General features: G+C 35.3%; 2 protein-coding genes across 2 annotated transcripts; both read left to right on the top strand.

The window, feature by feature from the left end:
• Positions 1-1618: 1618 nt before the first annotated feature.
• LOC138329885 (leucine-rich repeat-containing G-protein coupled receptor 4-like) lies at positions 1619-4586 on the top strand. The gene is made up of 2 exons (XM_069277174.1): positions 1619-1654; positions 3252-4586. Exons 1-2 carry the CDS (start codon positions 1619-1621, stop codon positions 4584-4586), a joined length of 1371 nt encoding a protein of 456 aa, XP_069133275.1.
• A 724-nt stretch (positions 4587-5310) lies between these two features.
• On the top strand, positions 5311-11196 carry LOC138330300 (leucine-rich repeat-containing G-protein coupled receptor 4-like). Its single transcript, XM_069277800.1, has 2 exons — positions 5311-5517; positions 6588-11196. Exons 1-2 carry the CDS (start codon positions 5482-5484, stop codon positions 7914-7916), a joined length of 1365 nt encoding a protein of 454 aa, XP_069133901.1. The 5' UTR covers positions 5311-5481; the 3' UTR covers positions 7917-11196.
• Positions 11197-11725: the final 529 nt, after the last annotated feature.

Genomic DNA, 11725 nt, shown 5'->3' with positions numbered 1-11725 from the left:
TTACATTTAAACTTTCTCTATTTACAAAGGCAGTATTTTTACAACATGTACACAGACTATTGCTGTGGTTGCTCCCAAAATGCGACTAAACACAGGGTGTGTCCGCTATCCGTCCCTCTAATCTGTAATTTTATAATCACTGGCCAGCCCTTATATATACTGATTAGATATTGCATACGTGTACAAATGACAAGTAATTCATGTTAGTACAACATTGAATTATATAACGAGGAACTCATCTATACACCAGACTGTTACATATGCTGGCCTTGGGGACATATACGGCAATATGTATTTCATGCTTCCTAAATATATGTTTCCTAAATAAGTGCTTGGAGACGCAATATGTGTAATGTCTCAAATACCGGACATTAAGTCTGGGAGATTTTTATAATAGTAATAGGTGATTTCCAAAATAATACTAATTATACCACAGGCATCGCAATTTTGCTCGACCGAACGATAAACATGGGTCAATAAAACGACAAAAGGACAGAGATTGATGCGATAGATTCAATATCAAAGTATAACTAAACATAATTTGTGTATAATAGGCCTAATGATTAGGCCAACTACATCCCCACCCCCCAAAAAGGTACATTCCTCCTTTGCGAAGAAAATTAATGCTAACATGCTAACAATGAAAATGAGAGTTTATAAAAATGTTCTTAAGATGATAGAAATCTAATGATAATAATCTAATATTATTTGTATCTGTTTAAACCACCTCTATTTAGATTTAGGTATAGTAGGATGCTACATTATTATGCATTGAACGCCTTCTTAGGCAAAAGTAAGTCAAGAATATTTTCCTGCGCGAAGATCAATGTTAAAATACATACCCAAGTTTATCAGCAAATGAAATAGAATTTTTATGTAGTTCAATTGAGTCCAATTTCAGTGAAAATTGCAAAACTTGATTTTGCCAAAAAAGACATTTTGCTCTTTAACATGTCATGAATCTTTCAGTGAGTATGACATGGAATTCAGTTTAATAAAACGAGATCTAACGACCCAGATTTCCAAAACACACGGAACATATTTTAAAATGTTCTTATTATAAATAAATATCCTAATCCTAATTCTAATTTTCGATGAACATTTTTCTGTAAAATCATGGTCCGAGTTCACCTTTAATTAGAGTTACTCCCCTTTGTTCATTCGGTTATTATGACGATAAAAACCTTCAATTAGAGTTACTCCCCTTCTCCTCGACCTGATATATACATCATGATATGTGCACATAGATTAGTGACGTAGCAACATAACTTGCTACGTCATCGTTCTTCTCTGGTGCGTATGTTTCATATAAAGTACATATAATAGACAAAAATCGGAAGGAAATTCTTCCTAGACGAGAAGCGAAGAGTGTAATTAATTTATGTAACCCCTTTAGTGTAATTTAATTCAGAATATAGTGTGGTCAAAATGTGTTATGTTGGTGGTAGAATATCCAACAATTTATCCTCTTGACCATCGGGACCAGAATACGTATTGTAGAATGTCAGACATTTCATCTGTATGTTCTATCGGCGCCATGTCTGACCGTGTACGGTTAAGATAAGAAAGACAGGTAAACAGGTACCATCTCTCCATATCAGACAGACTGCTGCTAAACATGGATAAAGAAGGGATATACGTCTTCATTGTTTTGGTAAGTCAATATTAAAAATTACTTGCATGTGTCTAATAGACGTTTTGTTTTGAATTAGCCTGACTAACAAAGTCTGTAACACAATAAAGTATCACCTATGTTCTAGGACTAAACTGATAGCGTCGTCAGTAAAATTAGAACAAAGTTTACTGTGTAAGAGTAATCGCCGATCGCAAGCTGTCAATCAAACCGCACGTGATTTTGCGTTCTGTATTATTTTATTACGATGTTTACACTGACATTATATTATATAAGTGCACGTGTTAGCGATATTGTTAATTGTAAATATCTTAGTATCACAATAACCATTGTCTTGCAATATATGGTCATAACAAAACATTGGCCATAAACAGAATGGGAAATTGTGCTTATAATAAATGTTAACCTTGTGTCTCTGTAATGAAGGATCAACTATAAGAAATGACGCCTTTCAACTACGTGTACTTAAAGATGCTTCGGCGCCGACAGAGCATAACTAATGTTTATGATTTGGACATTAACATGATGTTTAATCGAATATATGTGTCTTATTAAAGATGCTCTCACGTCGACAGAGTATAAACGATATCCATCATTTGAACAATAACAGATTATAATTTATATTTCCAAGGATTGCTTGATGAACAAAATTGGCAAAGTATTAACCAATTTATGACCTAATAAATCGGGAAATGTACGAAAAATATGCTAGGTAGACATTTCCCTGTCCACTCAAAATGTCGTGTCGCCTCTAATGGGTAACTCAAAAACCAGACTGAAATTACGAAAACTACACTTGTAGTTAACAGTACCTACATTGTATAACTGTGTTACTAACAATCTCCTTTGGAGGTGTAATATCCCGTACTTTGTCGATACTCCATTTAAATATCGTATAGCTCACTTACTTTAACCAATACCGTTAGGTTCCTGTGGAAATGCCTATAAAATTTTATTTGCTTTGGGTGCATGCACAATTGGAACTGAATTCCATACAAGATATAGTGCCATGTATTTTTTTCATGAAGAAATTAATCATTTTCGATGTTTTTATCTTAAAAAACTGGTGAAAATCGGGTAAAGCAAATAACTTTTGTAACTGGAGAAAATTCAAATCCGTCTGCTCCCGTTTCTGATAGAGAAAAATTACCAGTCGTCGGCGGTGGAGCATCTTTAACACGAAAATACATATAGAATAATTGTTATGCTTTTATCGTCTGCGCGATTACTATCTTGATTCATATTAAGAATAGTGTCATGAATTATGTCGGGGTGCACTTAATTATTTCAAATAATTTTAAATTGAAATTTTCAATGATAGCAATAGTTTAAAGTAAGTAACTTTTGTTATCGTAAAACTTACAAATTCATCTGCTCCTGTTTAAATCGAAAAACATTAAAATGCGTCGGCAGTTTATCGTTTTTACTTCGACAGTAAAACGCGATTTGCCGTAAATGAAGATACATGCATTCAATCGAAAAGAAAACATGTACAAATGTACAAGGCTATCAACTGATGTAAATAAAGAAGATAAAAACTTCAGTCCTGAAAATTAAAATAAAACAGTTGAAAACCTAATAACGAAGGTTTTTATATCTGCATTCTATCATATTTCAGCTGATGCTGACCATTCTTACCCAAAGTTCCTCAGCTTCTATACCCGATGACCCTCATCCCTGTCCTGTGAAGGCTCCGTGTAGCTGTGACTTAGCCAAAGTGATATGCACCAACCTCACACAGACAGAATTTCCGACCTTCACCAAAGTCAACGCCACCTGGCGCTGCTGGACTCTTGTCATGAACTACAACTTCAACATAAAACGAATTCCAGCTGGAGCTTTTGATAATCTTCCATTTTGTTCTTTGCAAATTGGACATAACGGTTTTGAAGTAATGGAAGATGGCGCTTTGAATGGTTCCGAAGCATTCCTCGATTCTGTTTTCATGCAGTTTAATAAGTTTAAAGAACTTCCTAATGATATTGCGAGAATGCCTAATATCACCATGCTTAGTATCCATGACAACCCAATTACGACACTACCGCTAAAGATGGCGTTTGCCCCTACCCTTGAATTTCTTGATATTGGATCACCGGAAATGACGACATGGCCAAATTCCATCCGAACTCTGAAGAAGGTTTGGAGCTTGACAGTTTACGAATTACCAATGCCTGATCTACCGGTGGACGCCTTTGATGGTTTGGAGCATGTTTTATCGTCTGTGACATTTCAGGCGACACATTTAAAAGTTATTCCTAAAGCACTGAACAGACTCAGGAAAATGACAGGGTTGTCTATCATAGATAATATTGAATTGACATCGGACGATATAACTAACAACGCATTCAGCGGTATGGAAGCACTCGGGGACATTTTTATAATGAATTCCAGCTTGACACGAGTACCAAATTTGTCAAATAATCCCTTCCTGACACATCTCTCCTTAACCAACTGTCCAATATCGCGATGGGATATTAATACATTACCGGATCAGTCACTTCTAACCTCTGTCGACCTTAGCCATACAAACATTGATCATATCCCAGCTACCATTAGACAAATAAGAAGTTTAACACAGCTAACGTTGGTAAATACAAAAGTGTCGCAAATTGGACCGATTGATTTTGCGGGATTACAGAAATTATTATATTTAACACTCGACCAAACGCCTTTAGAAAATATTTCCGTCGACGCTTTCAACGATACTCACATCCTGCAGGTTCTAAATTTAGATTATACCAAACTTTCTGGTATTCCAAGAGCTATTGAGCGCCTTCCTGCTCTACGTTTTGTTGGACTACAAAACATTACTATCGATTGTTCCTGTGCAGAACTGGGATGGATGAAGAATTGGTTTGGACTGAGACAATCACCAGGATTTGGTGCTAAATGTCACAACAACCAAATGTATTTATCCGACTATATCCGAGAAGAGATACCAAAATGTCCATAGGATTTTACAATAGACTAAGAAATGTTTGCAAAAAACGTCCGCCAAAGCTGCGGAAGGCTGCGGAAGGATAATATGTAGACTGTGTGCTAAGGTATTCTCCCGCTTTGATTCAGTACGGAGAGTCTCCGTAACCTGATGGGACCGGCATTGTTTGTGGTTTATGTATCCTTTAGCATTGATACAAGTTAAAAAATGATTAAAAGGTAAATCAGCATCCATTGTCTTTTACACATTTTTTTTTCTTGTCGTCGTCACCACGTCAACATAAGTGACGTCATAATGGTCACGTTTTGGGTGTTATACCCTCATGTCCTTCACTTGGCCTTGTTTAGTTTATATAGTAGAAGTGACAAGTAAATGTAAATACAAATATATAATGACGCGACTGAAATTACAATCTGTTATAAGACCAAGTGTGATATTCCTAGTCCGTCTAGATTTACAAACGAAACGAAGCTCCCAAAACAGTATCGCCATATTCCATCCCACACACCTAAATGCTCTCTCTGAATGGTTTGGTATATTTTGTTGACTAGATATGCGAGTTCTGTCATCTTTTGAAAGTATGCGCAACTGTTGGTCATTTTTATATATGTCATAATGTAAATTAGGTAAAAGTCTAAATATGTAACCCTGTTAATAATAATAGAACTCATAATAAAAAAATATATTGTTATAGCTAGCATAGCCATTGTGGTCCAACTGTGTCATGTACGTGGTAAAATATCTGACAATCTATCTACTTGACCATCGGAACCAGGTTACGTGTGGTGGAATGTCAGACGCTTCACCTCTCTGTTCGGCCGGCCTATTTCTGACAGTGAACGGTGACACAAGATAAGAAAGACAGGTAAACAGGCACCATCTCTCCATATCAGACAGACAGCCGCTAATCATGGATACAGAAGGGATATACGTCTTCATTGTCATGGTAAGCCAATGTTAAATATAGAGTTTTTCTTCTGTTTCTGTATTACACATCTGTCTGAGTGACCTTTTGCTTTGAAATAGCTTGATTATTAACTAAGTTCTAGGACTAGACATGTACACCGATGTCGAGTTCAGTGAAAATAGTTCCAATGTGTACTGTGTAAGAACAATTCTAAATATTGTCAAAGCTGTGTATCTTAGTATCACAATAACCATTGTCAGGATATTTGATTATAACGAAACATTGGACGTGATCAGAATAGCAAATTTTGCTTATAATTCGATGTTAGCCTTGTGTCTCTATTTACCGAAAGAAATAACACCTTTCAAATGCTTTCACTTGCTTCGTCGCCTACCGAGCATAACTAATATTTATCTTTTGGACAATAATTGATGTTGAATCGTGACTGTATATTTGTGTCTAATTAACACGAAAATGAAAATAAATAACTTTGTTTTGCTTTTAATGTCTGCGCAATCAGTATCTCATTTAATTTAGAGCATAATGTCATAGTTATTTTTTGGGATGCAATTATTTCAAATACTTTTATATTTAACTTTTTAATGATGGCAATAGTGTAAAGTCAGTAAATCGTGTTACCGAACAAAATAGTTATTCATCTGTTACCGAACAAAATAGTTATTCATCTGTTCATGTTTTTGTAATAGATAGACTTTAAAATTCGTCGACAGTGGAGCATCTTTAAAGCTGACAATTCAAGTTAAAAAGCATCTAATTAAGATTCTAAAAAAATAAGTACACTATTATTTCAAGAAACGTTTTCACGGATACGACATTGTCATAATTGGGTCTGTCTAAGAAACGACATTTGAACAATATTCTTTCGTTATATGTTTTTCAATTTCAAATGCATGTTTTTTAACATTGTAAGACAATGCACCATTTGTCGTAAATGAAGCCTTAAAAGGAAGCATGTACAGATGAACAAAAATATCAACTGATGTAAACGTAGAACATATAAACTTTCAGTCCTGAGAATAAAGAAAAATGATATTCTATGAACAAAAGTAGATTTTGATCATTTTCCCCTGCATTCTATCATATTTCAGCTGATGCTGACCATTCTTACCCAGAGTTCCTCAGCCTCCGTATCCGATGACCCCCATCCGTGCCCCGTTAAGGATCCGTGTAGCTGTGACTTAGCCAAAGTGATATGCACCAACCTCACACAATCAGAATTTCCGACCTTCACCAGGGTCAACGCCACCTGGCGCTGCTGGACTCTCGTTATGAACTACAACTTCAACATCAAACGAATTCCAGCTGGAGCTTTTGATAATCTTCCATTTTGTTCTCTGCAAATTGGACATAACGGTTTTGAAGTAATGGAAGATGGCGCTCTGAATGGATCTGAAGCATTTCTTGATTCTGTTTTCATGCAGTTTAATAAGTTTAAAGAACTCCCGAATGACATTACGAGAATGCGTAATATCACTATGCTTAGTATCCATGACAACCCAATTACGACACTTCCATCAAATATGGCGTTTGCCCCCACCCTTGAATTTCTCGATATTGGATCACCGGAAATGACGACATGGCCTCATTCGATCCGAACCCTGAAAAAGGTTTGGAGCCTGACAGTTTACCAATTGTCTGATCTACCAGTGGACGCATTTGATGGTTTAGAGAATGTATTAACATCTGTAACGTTCCAGTCGACACATTTAAAAGTTATCCCTAGCGCATTGAAAAAACTCAGGAAAATGACAGGGTTGGCTTTTTTTGATAATATTGAACTGACATCGGACGATATAACTGACAGTTCTTTCAGTGGTATGGAAGCTCTTGGAGACATTTTTATAATGAATTCCAACTTGACACGAGTACCAAATTTGTCAAAAAATCCTTTCCTGACTCATCTGTCCTTGACCCATTGTCCAATATCGCGGTGGGATATTAATACATTACCAGACCAGTCTCTTCTGACCTCTGTTGACCTTAGCCATACTAATATAGATCATATCCCACCTACCATTAGACAAATAAGAAGTTTAACACAGCTAACGTTGGTAAATACAAAAGTGGCAAAAATTGGACCGAATGATTTTGCGGGGCTCCAGAAATTTTCATATTTGACACTTGATCAAACGCCTTTAGAAACTATTTCCTTGGACGCTTTCAACGATACTCACATCCTGCAGGGTCTAGATTTAGATTATACAAAACTATCTGGTCTTCCAAGAGCTATTGAGCGCCTTCCTGCTCTTCGTTTTGTTGGACTCCAAAACGTTACAATCGAATGTTCGTGTGCAGAACTTGGATGGATAAAGAATTGGATTGGACTGAGGCAATCACCAGGATTTGGTGGAGATTGCCAGAACAACCAAATGTATTTATCCGACTATATTCAAAAAGAGATACCAAAATGTCCATAGCAGTTTGTAGGTGTTTTCGGAGATTACCAAAATTATTTTACCGAGTAAAACATTTATTTATGCATTTAAGCACAACAACAAGAACGTGTATTGTGCATAAATTATACATTGTTGTCATGTTTTAAAGCGTCGTTCATGTTTGGCAGTGATTTTGAATGATTTTCGCAGCTTAATTTATCATTTCTTATGTGTATCTACAAATTAATGAATAATCGTTAAAACTATGTTTTCAAAGTTTTCGTCCAGTTATGGTACATAGATTCTTATATTTCTTGTTCTAATAACGGACACCTGCTTCAATGTATTGTAAAAATCTTCTTGGTACCTCCTGACTACACATAACATAGGAATAAATATTGATAATATTTTCTGAGCAGAACTCTTAGACTCGCAGATTTCTCAATAAAATGTAGGAGCAGACGATTAAGTATATTTCTTCAGTTATAAAAGCCACTTAATTTCTTAAAATACAATTTACATAGTTATTTTTAAATTATCAAATGTATTGACTTACTGTATTTACTTTAAAGGACTAACTATGGTCTACATGTATTGAATAAGTAGTCAAAAAAATTGAGTGAAATGGATTTGAAAAGCTTTTTGGATGATGAGGACTTTGTGGGTTTTTTTCCTTTAATCTTCAAAATATATTATGTCCTGGTTATCATATAAACGTTGTATTTGATATTTTCTGGTTTGCAATATAGAGTCTCGTCTATAAATCTGCTGGGGTTTTGAAATGCTTTAATTGCCTTCAGACATAATCTATAGTACTATACGTCAGTTTTTTATGTAAATTACCATCGGGCATCCGGGCCCAGTTTCATTAACATTCAAGTTAAAAAAATTCACTGAAGTTCGATTCAATAAAACTACTTAATTCATTTACTCATGAACTTGGGTGGATTAACATCGGTCTTCGCTCAAGAAAATACTCTAGCTACAGTGTATATATGTCAGTCTGGGCTAGATCTAAACAATGGTTGTTTTAAAAAAAAGTGCAAAGAGGTATGGCGCATATCGGCCCGTTGCTCCACCGCCAACGAATGGTATTTTTTCTCTATCAAAACAGGAGCAGACGAATAAGTATCTTTCTAAAGTTACAAAAGTTACTTACTTTTGTAGCGGACAACGGGAGGGAAGGGAATTAGTGTTCGGTTTTACTCGCTTGGCTGAAACGACCTTATCACATAATCATCCGCCTAGCCATACCATAACCATAACACGTTACAACATTACCACTATAGAAAAGTTCGAGCTTCTAATTTTACTTCAAGATGAAATTATTAAAAACATTTAATTGCATCCCGAAAAAGTTACGTGGCACTATGTCCTATATTGAATGAAGTATTGATCGATCATGCACCAAAAGCAAAATGAATTGTTTTGGTTTTTTTTGTGTTAATTTGATATATTTCCATGATTTGTCACAAATTATTGTTATGATTTTGAGTATAATTTATGTTCTGTCGGAAAGGAGCATTTTTAAAGGCGACAGTTTTCACAATACAAAAAAAATATTAACTAATGAAGTTTCTGAATAAACATTATTAACATCCAATAAAAAATGATCTTATTTGGGGAAATGTAGTTTGTCCATTGCAGTAGATAATTAATTAAATCAACCCTGGTAGGGAAAGAGTCAGTGTGAATAAGTATTGCGAACAATAAAATAGACTACGACAGTGATAGTGGCAACCTTTTTGGACTCGGGAGATCCAAAATATGTCACGTGACATTTTACTTGTAGTATAGTTTTAGCTCGTGCGCGGCCTAGGTCGCGGCAGGCGGAATATGACCATATCTCTTTCACAGAAAGTTTTCTACGATGTATTAACAAATGCTAAAACTTCTCAATGAGTGTTTATTTGTTCACGTCGTCAGCAATGGATGAGTGAGACGTGGTATGATTTTTTTTTTCTTTTGATGGGGGATATGGAGGTGAGATGAGGGGCGAGTTGTAGGCCTAATCATTAGACATATTCTACATATTATAAGATTAAGTTATGCAATTATATATATTTATATATGCTTGATTCCAACGCCTGTGGGTATGTGCGCATATGACTTATGCTTAAATTTTGCTAATATTGTTACACGACCCGTTCTACCGCGGTAATGTCGGAATAATACCCGTCTATACTGTGAACAGACGATTTCCTCGTATTTTTGTACCGTCGCCGTATTGGATCAAAGTAACTGCAGTTACCCTAATCCGCCCCCTCCCCTAGTGAAAAAAACTCCTCAACAGGGAATGTCTCATATACGATTCTTAAATACAAGTTTAACTTTTTTTCAATCGCAGTAAAATACTTTTTTAACTTTTATAATCAGCTTTAACTTTAAGGAATTCTGTACATTGAAGAGAATAATTACAGTAATAAAATTAAAAAAAGTGAATGTAAACTCACAAAAATACAAAACAAATAAAAAACAAAACAAAAACCAACAAATCCCAAATGGTGGCTCTACAAAATTATTGATCTCGTTTTACATTCCCATTTCAAAAATTAAAAGCCGTTTAAGAAAGGCAGTGGGCCTTTAAATTAGAAACATAATTATTGATAACCATAAACAATAAACAAACACATTTTATCAATATAAAAAAACTCACTTTTATCGTTGTCTATATGTAAATTTAATGAGATTTATTAGGATGTGGGGAAATATATTTCTGTACAGCTATTCGTTTCTATTGAACGTGTTTACATACTAACAGAAGATTGACGAGTCGCCAGCTGTCAATCAATCTGGTCGGATACAGCACGTGACTTTGTATTTTGTATTGTGCATGCTACGACATTGATTATGTACACGTGAAAACGATGATACAGTTACTTACGATTTCTGTTTTCATTCAACTGTTGTTGGCAACAATAAGCACTTCCAGTAAACAACGTAGAATTTCTGTATCCAAACTCCGTCTTTCAGCTTATAATCTTGCAATCGAGACAGGTAGATATAGAAATGTTGAAAGGAATAATAGATTATGTAGAAACTGTGAACTCTTCGAAATAGAAGATGAATATCATTTTTTATTTATTTGTCCAAAATTTTCAGATATTCGGAGAAAATACATTTAAAACTATTTTTGGGTAAAGCCATCTGTTTACAAAGTTATTGAATTGCTAAATACACATAAAATAAAAGATCTTAATTTATTAGGCAAGTACATAATTGAGGCAAACAACAGCAGAATCACTTAATCACATATGTGCATTTCAATTTGTCTATGATAATTTAATGTTTACCCTTGTTGATTGTATATATGTATATTTTATGTTAATATTTCAATAAGTTGTATACTTACGGAAATAAAGAATTTCGAAATTTCATTCTAAAAGTTTGATAACACTCCATACTCACCATAGAAATTATCTGTAGCCGTTTGCTGTTGATCGCCATTGTGCCAGGTGATGTCGAGAATTCCTTTCGCACTAAGGTATATATCTAGAACACTACCAGGGGCGTAGGAAGCGGGGGGGGGGGGGGGGGGGGGGGGGGGGGGGGGGGGGCAACTGCCCCCCCGTTCCCCAGGACGGGGGGGCAAACATGTTTTTTTTGCCCCCCCATTTTCGCCGACTGAAATTTTCTAAAAATGTTTATTTGAAAGAAAAAAGGGTCCTCCTACACATTTTCGTACTTCATTCTAGAAATTTTCCGTTGCGCGGCGCATTTCCTAAAACGTTCAAGCACATAATGTCAATCCTTAAATAGTGAAAATCCAATACACACAAACTAGACTAAAAATGTCCATCAAGGGATTCTATGTGCTATTTAAAAAAAATGTCTCTTAAAAGATCAATTTG

The sequence above is a fragment of the Argopecten irradians genome, chromosome 8 (genome assembly GCF_041381155.1).
Source record: "Argopecten irradians isolate NY chromosome 8, Ai_NY, whole genome shotgun sequence".
NCBI classification, from domain to species: domain Eukaryota; kingdom Metazoa; phylum Mollusca; class Bivalvia; order Pectinida; family Pectinidae; genus Argopecten; species Argopecten irradians.
Note: the sequence above shows the minus strand (reverse complement) of the source record. Positions and strands in the feature narration are given on the sequence as shown.